This window comes from Rana temporaria, chromosome 2, assembly GCF_905171775.1.
Source record: "Rana temporaria chromosome 2, aRanTem1.1, whole genome shotgun sequence".
NCBI classification, from domain to species: Eukaryota; Metazoa; Chordata; class Amphibia; order Anura; family Ranidae; genus Rana; species Rana temporaria.
The window spans coordinates 82,261,517-82,277,469 of NC_053490.1; the positions used below are offsets into that span (position 1 = coordinate 82,261,517).

General features: G+C 43.8%; 1 protein-coding gene across 1 annotated transcript in view; it reads right to left on the reverse strand.

Moving 5' to 3' along the window:
• Nucleotides 1-1,217: 1,217 nt before the first annotated feature.
• Nucleotides 1,218-15,953, reverse strand: part of LOC120929184 (arachidonate 5-lipoxygenase activating protein) — an 86,123-nt gene continuing 71,387 nt past the window's right edge. The window contains exons 4-6 of the mRNA XM_040340460.1: nucleotides 15,605-15,675; nucleotides 5,221-5,302; nucleotides 1,218-1,675 (exon numbers count right to left, since the gene is read on the reverse strand). Coding sequence (XP_040196394.1) covers nucleotides 1,513-1,675; nucleotides 5,221-5,302; nucleotides 15,605-15,675 — 316 coding nt within the window. The 3' untranslated portion in view covers nucleotides 1,218-1,512. The remainder of the gene's footprint in view (nucleotides 1,676-5,220; nucleotides 5,303-15,604; nucleotides 15,676-15,953) is intronic.

Here is a 15,953-nt window from a genome sequence, read left to right on the forward strand (position 1 = left end):
AGGGGAACCACTCCTCTCACTGACACCAACAATGGGGAACCACTCCTCTCACTGACACCAACAAGGGGAACCACTCCTCTCACTGACACCAACAATGGGGAACCACTCCTCTCACTGACACCAACAAGGGGAACCTCTCCTCTCACCGACACCAACAAGGGGAACCACTCCTCTCACTGACACCAACAATGGGGAACCACTCCTCTCACTGACACCAACAAGGGGAACCACTCCTCTCACTGACACCAACAAGGGGAACCACTCCTCTCACCGACACCAACAAGGGGAACCACTCCTCTCACTGACACCAACAAGGGGAACCACTCCTCTCACTGACACCAACAAGGGGAACCTCTCCTCTCACCGACACCAACAAGGGGAACCACTCCTCTCACTGACACCAACAAGGGGAACCACTCCTCTCACCGACACCAACAAGGGAAACCTCTCCTCTCACCGACACCAACAAGGGGAACCACTCCTCTCACCGACACCAACAAGGAGAACCACTCCTCTCACTGACACCAACAAGGGGAACCACTCCTCTCACTGACACCAACAATGGGGAACCACTCCTCTCACTGACACCAACAAGGGGAACCACTCTTCTCACTGACACCAACAAGGGGAACCACTCCTCTTACTGACACCAACAATGGGGAACCACTCCTCTCACTGACACCAACAAGGGGATCCACTCCTCTTACTGACACCAACAAGGGGAATCACTCCTCTCACTGACACCAACAAGGCGAACCACTCCTCTCACCGACACCAACAATGGGGAATTTTTCCTTGCACTGACACCAATGATGGGACACTATTCCTCCCACTGACACCAGCAATGGGGCATAATTTCTCCCACTGATATAAACAATTAGGTACTATTCCTCCCACTAATACCAATTTTGGGGCACTATTGCTTCTTCTACTGACTACAGACACTATGTCATTTTTGACTCCCACTGGGGCATTTTCTACTTCCACTGGCCACTCCGGCACCCCTAAAGTCTATTGAACAATAAACTGGCCCTTTCTTTAGAAAGTTTGGAGACCCCTGTTGTAAAGCATGAAGACAAGAAGTGGTCGTAAAGAGACTGCAATTGATCTGTAACAATGAGATGCAGCAAATGATGATAAATTAAAGTGAAAACAGTATTTTATTTGAAAATATGGAGATTTATGATACAAATAGCTTTCTCAAACGAATGCAATTCAGGTCTATATTTACTTTAATAACAATATGAAACAATAGGTTTTGTGTGGCAAGAACAAGGGACAGGTGGTGGTTGTGACATAACATATTGCTTTTGCAAGAATAACAGTGGAGGAACAATGTAATGAGTGAGTTCATGTTTTGTACAAAATGAAAACAACATTTTGAAATAAACCTAAATGGATTCGGTAGCTTTTATTGGTGCAAAGGAAGAGACAAATATCGTAAACTTACAGAACATTAGCACACAGATTTGCATCGCTCATCAAAGTTTTAATACTGGAGCCATAATCCAATTATGGAATAAGCAGTAAAGGAGAGAAAGTGCTGCTGATTGTTTTAATATACATCTCCATATCACTTCCAAACACCAAGACAAGGTAATGGTTAAGGATCCCCGCCACGGACATGGCAAACAGGAAGAATATGATTCGCTTTCCAAATACGTATCCGGGAGTGCTAGAAAACAAACACAGCAAATTCATTTTGTAAAGTAATTCTAACGCACAGTACAAACCTGGCAATTTTCTTGAATTCCATTAGTTTTTATCCCCAGTAATCTGCCTCCCACCGTTTCAATTGTTTCACAGATTAGAGGAGCTAATTGGACTAAAAAATAAATGTAATTTTCTATTGACTAGGTTGTGATTGATTACCACATTAATGTAGCAGCTTGGCCAATCAAAACTAGAAAACACTTAAAAACCATGGGTGGCAGATTGTTGTGTTTGAGGCTAGATTTAAACCTGTGTGTTGCATTAAAGCAGTATTAAACCCAAAATCCAAATTTTAATATATTGCAGCTTACCGATCATTAGATGAAGTGGCTGCATTTGTTTTCTTTTTTTGGGGCATTTTTTCCTCTGTTTTCCTGTATTAGAGTGCCCCCACTCCGGATGAAGGAGCACAGGGGTACTTTTGGACAGCAGCATTGATAGTCTGGGGGGGGGGGGGGAGTGTTGAAGCGGAGGTTCACCCTCAAATTCAACTTTGTATTTATCATTACAGCAGCCATAATAAGTGCCTAAACCGCTGTGTTTTATTGTCCAGGTCTCTAAGGTTACCTTTATTCTGATCGATTCAGCCTCACTTCCGGGTCTTGTTCCCCGCGGGAGTGGGCGTGTCGCTCCTTTTCCACGACGCCTCAAGGCTGTGTGCAATGTCTCCTGGGAGTGACGTTGCAACACTCAAAGGATACCACCTGAAATAGCCAGGCGTGTATTCTCACTCGAGTGTCACATGACGCGGAAAGCGGGTCACATGACTCGCAAAGCGCGTCATGTGACGAGGGCGGATCACCGCATCCCAGAAGGATTTGCTTGTGGGCTTCAGAGTGCCCACAAGCAAGATGGAAACGTCCATCTCAGTTTTTTATAAAACATCTTTTCTTGCTGAATGACAATGCTGGCGGCTCAAATATTAGGACACGCGAGTACTGGATTAACAAAGGTAATAGCGTCAGAAGCATGTTAAAAAAAGAACCCCCGCTTTAAGCTAGCCAAATGAAGAATGAGATTTGGTGGTTCAGCAGGAACCAGATCCATGTGTGGCCACTGTGGTTGAACAGAAGGCAACTTTTGTTCAACTGCCCTGTCGGTATATTCTCGCTCGATCAGCACCACAGCCAATAGGCTGCAGGGCTGTTCTGTGTATTCTCACGGTGGGGGAGTCTCCCCACTGTCAGAACACCATGACACAGCAGAGAGGATTCACGCATCCTCATTGAATGTGTGAATGGGGGGAGTCATTACAGTTTTTTTTGTTCAACCTGTTGGTTTCCATACTTTCCAACAGTCCTGGGTTTGCCGGGACAGTCCCGCTTTTTAGTAAACTGTCCTGCTACAACTTTGTCCTGATCTGTGTCCCAATAGCTACAGTGTTCTTGCCTTTGCCAGTAAAAATTCAGCAGGAACAGAATCCTCCTCCCCCAGCTCTCCCCAGCACTTTCACTCTGGCATTCTAGCACAGGCTGCAGAAAGAAGCAGAGGTGGAGGCGGAGCATTTCTACTGCCGCTTACATATGTGGGATGGCCTCATACACTCTGCACTCCTCTACTGAAAATTCAGTTGGCGGCATACACTCCGTACTCCTCTCCTGAGCATATGCTCTGCAGTACCGTCCTGAGCATAGACTGTACCTGCTGTACACTCCATACTCCTCTCCTGTACATACTAGCTGCTGTCATATATCCTGCACTCTTATTCTGTACATACTAACTGCCTTCATGCGCTCTGCACTTATTTCCTGCATGTACTACCTGCCGTCCAATACTCTGCATAAACACTACTGTACATACTAGCTGCTGTGTACACTCTGCTTTCCTTTATTGAACATACTACCTGCTGATATACACTCTGCACTTCTCTCATGTACATACTAGCTGCCTTCATATACTCCGCACTCTTTTCCTGTACATACTAGCTGCCTTCATATACTCCACACTCTTTTCCTGTACATACTAGCTGCCTTCATATACTCCACATTCTTTTCCTTTACATACTAGCTGGTTCTCAAATTTTCAGACGGGAAAAGTTCTTGTTGGAAATTCCGATCGTCTGTATGCAATTCCGACGCACAAAAAAACACGCATGCTCTGAATCAAGCAGAACTGCCTATTGAACTTAATTTTTCTCGGCTCGTCGTATGTGTTGTACGTCACCGTGTTCTTGACGATCGGAATTTCAGACAACATTTGTGTGACCGTGTGTATGCAACACAAGTTAGAGCCAAAATTCTGTCTAAAAAAAATCCACGGTTTTCTTGTCGGAATTTCCGATCATGTGTATTAGTGTATCAAGGTGAATTTTACCTTGACTTTTTTTTAAGGAAAAATTTGACTGTAACCAGTTCCCGACCCCCGCATGTACATATACGTCCTCTGAAATCAGTGAAGCAGTTGCCGATTGTTTTGGACTCATCAGGGTCCCACAGGTGACAGGATTGACTGTTTCTTCCTGCTTTATGGAAGTTTCAAGAACATAGGAGTGGAGCATGGCAAATGAGCAGCCTGAATATTTATTAAGTCTCAGCCAATCCCTGGGGAAAACGTTCTCGGTAGATTAGCCGCAGAGCACATAAATAGTTTGGGGCAGGAGCAGTCTGTGTTCTTGTCCAAGAGGAGAAGTCACCAGCCTGGAGGGCTGCTAACCTCTCAGGCAGCCTAGCTGACATTTACCAGTGGCAAATACAGAAAATGGCAACTCCTGGACTCATTAACCACTTAAGGACCGCCCTATACAGATATCGAAAATCACAAAATCACATACCTGTAATTTCATGCAAGGGGTCTGGGGTGTACGCGCTGCCGGCAACCTGCACCCGCTGTGATTGGACACAGCGGGAGACAATCAGCAGTCCGCCGATTGTTCTGAAGAGAGGCAGAAAGATGGTCTGCCTATGCTGTTCTGCCAGAGGGTAAGAGAGAGATCTTGTGTATCTCTAGTCAAAGCACATCCCCCACAGTTACAAAGCACCCCCTAGGGACACACTTAACCCTTTGATTGCCCCTGATGTTAACCACTTCCCTGCCAGTGTAATTTTTACAATGACAGTGTATTTCTTTTTAGCACTGATCACTGTATTGGTGTCACTGGTCCCCAAAAAGTGTCACTTAGTGTCAGATTTGTCCGCCGCAATGTCGCAGTCCTGCTAAAAATCGCTGAATGCATCCATTACTAGTAATAAATAAATAAATAAATATAAATTCCATAAATAAATATATCCCATAGTTTGTATCAATCAATACACGCTTATTGGGATTTTTTACCAAAAATATGTAGCAGAATACATACTGACCGAAATCGATCAATAAATTTGATATTTTACATTTTTTTTTGATTGCATATGTTTTATAGCAGAAACATGGGCTTCCTGCACGCAGCTTTAGACACAAACACTCATTCACTCTGTACTGGCGACAGTGCCCATGCGAATGAGGCCCAGTACTGCATGTCCAGCACTTATTACCACAATTTACTATTATAGATTCAGTGGTAGGTGTTACCTCTGTGTCTTCTCACCAAGGTAACCAACAAAGTACTTCTGTCGGACGAATAAATACATAAGGCCAGCGAAAGTTGCAGGTGCTGTAGAGGAAAAAAATACACAAACAAAATGATTAATGTAGGAATATTCCATTTGTCAACAACATTTTTAGTCCCTTGCCTGAACGCTGTTTTTCAACTTTGACGTATTGGTAAAACTGTATATATTATCACAACGAATTTCCGACAAGAAAAGTTTGATGTGAGCTTTTGGTTCGGAAATTCCGACCGTGTGTAGGCCCCATCTGACTTTTTCTGTCGGAATTTCCAACAGCAAAAATTTTAGAGCTGGTTCTCAAATTTTCAGACGGGAAAAGTTCTTGTTGGAAATTCCGATCGTCTGTATGCAATTCCGACGCACAAAAAAACACGCATGCTCTGAATCAAGCAGAACTGCCTATTGAACTTAATTTTTCTCGGCTCGTCGTATGTGTTGTACGTCACCGTGTTCTTGACGATCGGAATTTCAGACAACATTTGTGTGACCGTGTGTATGCAACACAAGTTAGAGCCAAAATTCTGTCTAAAAAAAATCCACGGTTTTCTTGTCGGAATTTCCGATCATGTGTATTAGTGTATCAAGGTGAATTTTACTTTGATTTTTTTTTAAGGAAAAATTTGACTGTAACCAGTTCCCGACCCCCGCATGTACATATACGTCCACAATATGGCACGTACAGGCACATGGGCGTACACGTACGTCCTCGCCTATTAGCGGGTGGGGGGTCCGATCGGGACCCCCCCCGCTACATGCGGAGGTCGGGTCCGCTCGGGGAGCGATCCGGGACCACGGCGCGGCTATTTGTTTATAGCCGCTCCGTCGCGATCGCTCCCCGGAGCTGAAGAACGGGAAGAGCCGTGTGTAAACACGGCTTCCCCGTCCTTCACTATGGCGGCGCATCGATCGCGTCATTCCCTTTATAGGGAAGACACGATCGATGACGTCATTCCTACAGCCACACCCCCAAACAGTTGTAAACACATACTAGGTGCACCCTAACTCCTACAGCGCCACCTGTGGTTAACTCCCAAACTGCAACTGTCATTTTCACAATAAAGAATGCAATTTAAATGCATTTTTTGCTGTGAAAATGACAATGGTCCCAAAAATGTGTCAAAATTGTCCGAAGTGTCCGCCATAATGTCGCAGTCACGAAAAAAATTGCTGATCGCCGCCATTAGTAGTAAAAAAAAAAAAAATTAATAAAAATGCAATAAAACTATCCCCTATTTTGTAAACACTATAAATTTTGCGCAAACCAATCGATAAACGCTTATTGCGATTTTTTTTACTAAAAATAGGTAGAAGAATACGTATCGGCCTAAACTGAGGAAAAAAAATGTTTTTATATATGTTTTTGGGGGATATTTATTACAGCAAAAAGTAAAAAATATTGCATTTTTTTCAAAATTGTCGCTCTATTTTTGTTTATAGCGCAAAAACTAAAAACCGCAGATGTGATCAAATACCACCAAAATAAAGCTCTATTTGTGGGGAAAAAAGGACGCCAATTTTGTTTGGGAGCCACGTCGCACAATTGTCTGTTAAAGCGACGCAGTCCCGAACTGTAAAAACACCTTGGGTCTTTAGGCTGCATATTGGTCCGGGGCTTAAGTGGTTAAGGCCTCGTACACACGGGCAAACATGTACGATGAAAACGGTCCGCCGGACCGTTTTCAGCGTAAATGCCGGCCCGGAGATTTCTGTATGATGGCTGTACACACCATCATACAGAAATCCGCACGTACACGGTGACGAGGCCGCGCCGTCGCCGCAACGATGACGCGGCGACGTGCACGGCCCTGGAAGTTCAATGCTTCTACGAATGCGTCAAAGTCATTCGACGCATGCGAGGGATGGCGGCCGCTCGGACATGTACGGTAAGTCTGTACAGACGACCGAACATGTCCGACGGGCAGGATTCCAGCAGGCATGTTTCTAAACATGTTTAGAAACATTTGTCCGCTCGTAAACGGTCTGGCGGGCAAATGTACGCTGGAATCCTGTCCGCTCGGCTGTACAGATGACCGAACATGTCTGCTGAAACTGGTCCACGGACCAGTTTCAGCAGACATGTTCGGTCGTGTGTACGGGGCCTAATGGTTATTTCCTGATTTTTTTTTTATTAACTGGCCAAAAATAGTACAAAAAAAAATAGTTTTTGAACTTTAGCTGTAAATTACCTGTCATTACCACCCCAAACCACCACCGCATACCTATAGCACACTGACACCAAATATTAATTAAACTAAATATAATACTTTTTTATCCAATCTAAAACACACTGGCCCAGATCCACAATCCGTAATTTCTAAGATGCCCCGTCGTATCTTTGTTTTGTATCCACAAAACAAGATACGACTGAATGTGGGCTCGATCCAACTGGCGTACGTCTTAGTACGCCGTCGGATCTTAGGCCTTGTACTCACGGCAGGACATGTCCGATGAAAACGGTCTGCAGACCGTTTCCATCGGACATGTCTGGCCGGGGACTGCCCGGGAACTTCTGTTCGATGGCTATACACACCATCGAACAGAAGTCCGCGCTTAAACAATACGCGGGGCGTGTCCGCGGTGTCGACGCGTCGATGACGCGGTGTCGCCGCGACAATGACGCGGCGACGTGGGCGGCCCGCCTTTAAAATGCTTCCACGCATGCGTCGAAGTCATTCGACGCATGCGAGGGATGGCGGGCGGCAGGACATGTACGGTAGGTCTGTACAGACGACCGTACATGTCCGGGCGGACAGGTTTCCAGCGGACTGTTTTAAAGCAAGTCCAGGAAACAGTTGTCCGCTGGAAACCTGTCCGATCGGCCCGAAAATGGTCCGCTCGGGCCAACACACGGCCAAACATGTCTGCTGAAACTGGTCTGCGGACCAGTTTCAGCAGACATGTTTGGTCGTGAGTACGGGGCCTTAGGTGCATATTTACGCTGGCCGCTAGGTGGCGCTTCCGTCGATTTCCGCGTCGAGTATGCAAATTAGCTAGATACGCCAATCCACAAACGTACGTCCGGCCGGCGTTTTTTTTACGTCGTTTACGTAAGGCTTTTTTCGGCGTAACGTTACCCCTGCTCTATGAGGCGTACGCAATGTTAAGTATGGACGCCGGGCCAGCGTTGAATTTTCTGTTGTGTATGTCGTTTGCGTAAAACGTTCGCGAATAGGGCTTTGCGTAAATTACGTTCACGTTGTCTAGGCATTGAGCGGGCGTAATTTAATTTGAAAATCCGACGTGATACTGAGCATGCGCACGCATGCGCCGTACGAAAAAGCATAATTTACGTGGGGTCAAGCTTGTTTTACATAAAACACGCCCCCCTGTTCATCATTTGAATTCCGCGCCCTTACGCCGGGAGATTTACGCTACGCCGCCGTAACTTTAGAGGCAAGTGCTTTGTGAATACAGCAATTGCCTCTCAAAGTAACGGCGGCGTAGCGTAATTACGATACGCTACGTCTGCCTAAAAATACGCCACCCTACGTGGATCTGGCCCATTGACATGAACTGATACTGATATTAGAACTGCCCAGGGCCGTCTTTACCGCAGGGCAAATGGGGCAGGTGCCCTGGGCCCTGTCACTGTTGGGGGCCCAAAGCAACCCCCTTTGAAAAAAAAAAAAAAAAAAAATTTTTTTTTTTTTTTTTTTTTTTTTTTAGGGGTCCGGAGGCCCCCAGGGGCCCGGAGGACCCCAGGGCCCCAGATGGCAACCCCCCCCTTTTTTTTATTTATTTTTAAATAATAAAAAAAAATTATATATTTTTATTAAAGGGACAATTTTTTTAATATATTTTTATTTTATTTTTTATTAAAGGGCCAATTTTTTTTAGAGGTCTGGGGGTCCCCAGGGGCCCATAGTTCCCCAGGGCCCCGGATGACAACCCCCCTTTTTTTATAAAAAAAAAATCTTTTTATTTATATATTTATAATTATAATATTTATATATATATAAAAATGTTTATTATTATTATTATTATTATTATTATTATTATTATTATTATTATTATTATAGGACCCAGAGGTCCCCAGGGCCCCGGATGGCAACCCCCCTTTTTTTTTATAAAAAACATTTTTTTTATATATTTTATTTCTTTTTTTTTTCTTTTTATATATATATATATATATAATTTTTTTTTTATTAAAGGGCTCAGAGGTCCCCATGTGGCAAACACCCTTTATCTTTTTTTATAAATGTTTATTTTTTTATTTTTGTTTATATATTTTTTTTATTTATTTTTTATTTAAGGGCCCAGAGGTCCCCAGGGCCCTGGATGGCAACCCCCCCTTTTTTTTATAAATGTTTCTTTATATATATTTTTTATTAAAGGGCCCAGAGGTCCCGGATGGCAACCCCCTTTTTTTTGTAATTTATTTTTATTAAAAAAAAAAATATTAAAGGGCCCAGAGGTCCCCAGATGGCAACCCCCTTTTTAAAATATATTTTTTTAATTTCTTTTTTTCTTTTTATTAAAGGGCCCAGAGGTCCCCAGGGCCCCGGATGGCTACACCCCTTTTTTATATATATTTTTCTTTATTTCTTTCTTTTTTTGTAAAGGGCCCCCCGCTTCTAAATTTGCGGCAGCCCCCCCCCCTGCTTCTCAATTTCAGGCGGCAGCACCCCCCATCCCGGTTCTCTGCTCCAGGGGGCCCATGCCTGAAGCTGTGTAAGTGGCCCCATAATTCCTGATGGTGGCCCTGCCTCCCGTTAAGCCCCTGTGCTGCCCACAAACCAGGCTGAAAATCATCAGCGGCACGCAGCCAGTGACAGTACTGCTTCCCTTCCCAGTGTTTTAAAATGTACAGCACCCCTGGCTTCCCTTTAGACGTGCACTTCTCCCTTCCTGCCACTGGGTGCTGCTTGCATATAAAAGTGAATTAGAATGTGATTTTATAACATCCCCAGTTTGCTCTTCCCGAGGCTGACTTCTTCATGTCCTGCTCCTCAAGGTATGTCACTGTTTGCTAATCTATATTGTAAATTGAAGTTTTCTGTAGAGTGTGCCCAAAGTCTTTATAATATTTGATGATTCACTGCAGGTCTGGTCAGTGTTTTAAAAAGTTCCTCTATTTTACACATGGCATGGCATGGGGGTCACAGCACCGTCTGTCCATTCTGCTTTAGCACCATGGGACCCCCATGCCATGCCATGTGTAAAATAGAGGAACTCTTTAAATCACAGACCAGACCTGCAGTCCAGGCTGAGTAAAGCCTCAGAGTACATGACATTACTGTCTGTATTTAACTGCTTGATGGGCTTATTTTGGGCCTGGCTGCAGGGCTCAAGTCCTGTGGGAACGGAGTCCCTGCACTTTTTTCACAGCAGGAACGCAGTTCCCTTTGCAGGACTAGAGCAGCTGAGCCGCCTGAGCCAATCCTTCACTAAGCGGTGATGCCCAGCTCGAGTCACTGTCAGGGGCAGGCGAACCTTAGTAATCCGTTATATTACTGGCTGCTTCCTGTATATGGATTCATCAGGTAGTTATCGCGGGATTTAGAAAGAACTTGCTTAAAGTTCTTTCTAAATCCCACGATAACTCACGGCAGACCTCCGCAATGTCTCCTGGGGACAATGACAAAAGCTCCCAGGAGACATTGCGGCATCGAGGAAGTGACGGAATACCCGCACACTACCCGATGAATCCATATACAGGAAGCGGGCAGTAACAAAGGATTACTAAGGTACAGTGGATCGAAAAAAAAAAAAAATGCGGTTTAGTAATTATGCATCATATGAGCGTATCATTTTTTTTTTGGTGGGGGGAGTAGATCTTGGGTGGGAGTTCCCACACTTTTTTCCCCAGGACTTGACCCCTGCCTGGCTGGTTCACATGTATGTGTTTTGGCGGCCCACATTTGCGCAGGCACAGCAGCCCATTCATTTGAATGGGCCGCCATGCCTGCGTTTCCTGCAAAGAAAATCGCATGCCTCATGTAATAGGCTGCGCACACGGCACGCCTATGCCCATCAAGCACTGAAATGCAGCACTGTCTGTCCATTCTGCTGTCTGCTGTGACTTATCTGCAGTTCCCGCACTGTCAAACTTGCTGCATTTTTAGACGTTTAGGTCACGCTTTTAAAAACACAGTGCGTTTGTGTGTGCAAGAACTGCAGGTAAGTAGCATGGTGCAAAAGCAGAATGGATTTCAAGGCAACTGTATTTTTAAAATGCTGAATGCACCTTTTTTCTGCAGGAAACAAAGGCATGGCAGCCCATTCAAATCAATGGGCTGCTGTACCTGCACAAATGAGGGCCGCCAAAACATACATGTGAACCAGCCAGGCCCAAAATAAGCTGGAGGGGGGGCCCAAAAAAAATGTTTGCCCTGGGCCCAAACCATATTAAAGACGGCCCTGGAACTGCCACACAAATGCTAACACTGACACTAATACTGACCTACAGCCTTGTCTAGAAATGTCCCTTTTTTTTTATTTCATTTTTTATTTTACAGACCTCTTGTTTAGAGAGGAGGGGAGGATACATTTGGGGGACATTTTTCAAGACGGGAGAAAACAGAATCTGGGGCAGCTGTGCATGGCAACCAATCAGCTTCTAGCTTCAGCTTGTTCGGTTAAAGGAGTTCTCTGACCTAAAACTTTTAACCCCCGCTGTGCCCGGGCTGTAAAAAAATAGAAAATAAACTGTCACTTACCTGCCTACGATCCCCCGTTGTTCCGATATCGCCGTCCCGTTCTCCGGTCCCGGGCCCCTTCCGCTTCCTGTGTGTCGGTGACTCATAGTGCGCTCAGCCTATCAGCGGCCGCAGCAATGTCCCGTCGCGGCCACTGATAGGCTGAGCGCACTATGAGTCACCGACACACAGGAAGCGGAAGAGACCGGGACCGGAGAACGGGACGGCGATATCGGAACAACGGGGGATCGTAGGCAGGTAAGTGACAGTTTATTTTCTATTTTTTTACAGCCCGGGCACAGCGGGGGTTAAAACTTTTAGGTCAGAGAACTCCTTTAAGCTTTGAAAATAAAAGCTAGAAGCTCATTGGTTGCCATGCACAGCTGCTTAAGATTCTGTCTTCTCCAGTTGTGATCATTTTTTATTTATTTTTTGCTAAATTCTCCTCAATGTATATTTTCTTCCTCGCAGTGGAGAGAGATACAGGCAATGTACCTAAAACAAGCAATCGCTGAGATTAGCTATAACATTCTTCTGCCTCCCGATCATTAGGAGTATGGAGACCAGGAGCTACCAACGTTCAGCACAAATACAGGTACACATACAGTGCTTTGAAAAAGTATTCATACCCCTTGACATTTTCCACATTTTGTCATGTTACAACCAAAAATGTATTTTATTTGGAATGTTATGTGATAGACCAACACAAAGTGGCACATAATTGTGTAGTGGAAGGAAAATGATAATCGGTTCTCAATTTTTTTTTATACAAATACATATGTGAAAAGTGTGGGGTGCATTTGTATTCAGCCCCCCTGAGTCAATATTTTGTAGAATCTCCTTTCACTGTTATTACAGCTGCAAGTCTTTTTGGGGATGTCTCTACCAGCTTTGCACATCTAGAGAGGGACATTTTTTCAAGTTGTCATCTTCGAACTACTAATTTCTGCCTCCTCCATGTTATGGGCATAAGGAGAGAAAGAAATGTTTGTAGTCCTTTCCTATGGTGACTTGCTTTAGAGATGCAGTAGAGTGAGGCCTCGTACACACGACCGTTTTCCTCGACAGAATCCATCAAGAAACTTGGTGGCAGAGCTTTTTTGCAGAGGAAAACAGTCGTGTGTATGTTTTTCATCGAGGAAACTGTCGAGGAACTTGACGAGAAAAAAAGAGAACAAGTTCTCTTTTTCCTCGACGGGAGTCTCAATTTCCTCGTCGTGTTGGTTTTCGACGAGAAACACGTTTGTGTGTATGCTAAGAAACCCGTGCATGCTCAGAATAAAGTATGAGACATGAGCGCACCTTTGGTAAAAGTAGCGTTTGTAATGGAGATAGCACATTTGTCACGCTGTAACAGTCTGAAAAGTGCAAATTGTCTCTTACCAAACTTTTACTTAACACACAGTAACATGAGATTAGCAAAAGCAGCCCCAAGGGTTGTGCCAGTGGAATCGAACTTCCCCTGCCGTTGTATGTATTGTACGTCACCGCGTTTGAGAACGAGGAGATTTGGTCTTGACAGTGTGTACACAAAGAAAGCTTGTCAAGTTTCTCCACAAGCCTAACAAGGAACTCGTCAAGGAAAACAATGTTTCATCTATGACAAGTTCCTCGGTCGGGTGTACGAGGCCTGAGTGTTGTCACTGTATAGGGGGCAAAACATACTTTAGTTTTATTATCCAATTGATGATGCTCACATGTGCGGAACAGTGGTGCAGGCTTTTGGTGTGCGCTTTTAGGTCTTGTTCAGAAGTGTGGCCAAAGTGTGATAGATCTGGATAAAATTTATATTTTGAATTCTTTTATTAGAACCACTAAAATGTTTTAATATCTTTCATATTGTTTCTATATTGTTGCTTTTTTATATTTCTTTTTATATATGCATATGTATATATGAGAATGATCAATACTGCTTATTTTCCTTGATAAGATTTGTCAGATATGTTTTTAAAGTATATTTCAACTTCGATGGACATACAAAATGACTTTTATCAAGAGCAGATGCTGTCATCCTCCATTTCCCCCTCATGTTACAAATGTGTTCAAGCCTCTGGGCAGCATGCCCAAACATGGACTTCCATTTCTTTTCTTTTTCTGCTTTGCTGAGCTGACAAGGAACTTTTCTATGCCTGAATGACACGTGTGGATTTTTCAAGAAGAACATGGAATGGACCTGTGAGAAGAAACCACCCTTTTATGTGAACTGACCAATGAGAAGCTTCATGCCAAGGACAAGCCAACCAGGGGAGGAGGGTAGAGTGGGTGTATCTGTATAATGTGAACCAATCAATGTATGCTTTGTGATTTCATATGGCTAATAAAACTAAAGTGATGAGGGCTTGCTCTTCCTGTTTGGGACTGAAGCTGAAAGAGGTGAGATGTGAATCTTTTTGTCTGTAGATTGCACTGTCTCACCCATAGTAATTTGAATCAGGCCGCAGGAATGGGTTAGCCCTGAGATTGTCAGGAAATCAATTAATTAGTCAATATCAAAAGGGCAGTAAAAACACCCATGGTTGGTTCACATTAATCAGTAAAACAGCAAAATAACTCTAGTATTGCACCAAGCCAGACATGCCGATAACAGCATAACTGTGAAAACTTTGATTACCTTTCATTAATATGAACTGCCAAATTTGACATAAATGCTCTTTAATCCAGCCTGGTCAAGCTTTCTTGTCTATGCCTTTATGCTATACTCGCGTTTGCGCAAATACAGGTGTACAGCCACGGACAGCCATTCAAGTCTAGGGCCAGCTCTATGCAGCAACTGGACTTTCCAAGTGGGATAAATGCGCTGAGATTTACATTGCAGGGGCTCAGGCTCCTGTGTGCAAATAGCCTAAAAATCATAGCAATTGCTATGATTGTGCAGGCTCACCTAAGATTTATGTTTCTCCTTTACTTAGTTGTACTTATTCTGAAAAGGATACTTTTGCGGGAGTGTCAGAGCCTCAGGGGTCTCCTAAAGCCCCTGTTAGCATGCTGTTTATGCAGACATACAGTAGGTGCAACAACAATTCTCATATATTATACTGTGATTAGTAGTTCTGCCACTGGGTGCTTTTGTTTGTAATATTTGTATATTGTATTGCAATGCTTGTGTTGGTGGAACTACATGGTTACAATTATAATGTAATTTCCCATCTCTTTGTTCTAGTTGTTTTTCAAAGAAAAAAAAAAACAGGCTTAGCCATATGTCTAGCATCATCGTGCCTGGTAAAAAGATTATCTGCTTAATTTTCCAACATTCCTCTGCATGTCTTCCAGAGGAACTTGCATACTGTACATGCACACACCGCATGCAAACATTGTGTCAGTTTAAACAGTTGACCTTTCAGGTGACCTCAGATTGCATAATAAATGGCAGTTCTCATATTCCAATTAGTGCCTTTTAGGCTGAATTCACACCATGCGAATTGGATGTGGGAACCCCGCATCCAATTTGTAATAGCAGGAGATTTTGACCGGCTCTCCATGGAGTCGGTTCACATATCTCCGCAGTGGGTCTGGTGCATTTTGCATTGTGTGTCTTTTGGTCCATTTCAGGTCCAAATTCAGCCCAAAATTCGGGCTGAAATCGGACCTGAAATGGTGAACCAGCATGCACCGGACACCTGCTGTGAGCTGCATGCGGCTCATATGTGAACAGAGACTTAAAATTTCCAATAATGTAGTCATAGTTATATTTAACATGGTGTCATTTACCTTGGCTACACAATAATCCAGCGCACCAAAAAACTGCGAGAAATGTGGGATACGCGTCAATACAGTTTTGGCTGAGGGAAAACAAAGAGACATTCAGTAATGATTAAAAATATTAATTATCAGTTCAGTCATTGGGTTTTCATGCTTATGATTACATGGAAGAAAAAATCCAAACCAATAAGATGAAAGCATAAGAGCAAATATACAGATCAAATGTAGATTCCATTTTAAAAAAAAATAGACGATTTCATTAACTTCATGATAATATTTTAAATTAAAACTATAATTCATTGCACTGCTCCATAGAGTACGGTGACCAGACGTCCCCGTTTTCCGGGGACAGTCCCCG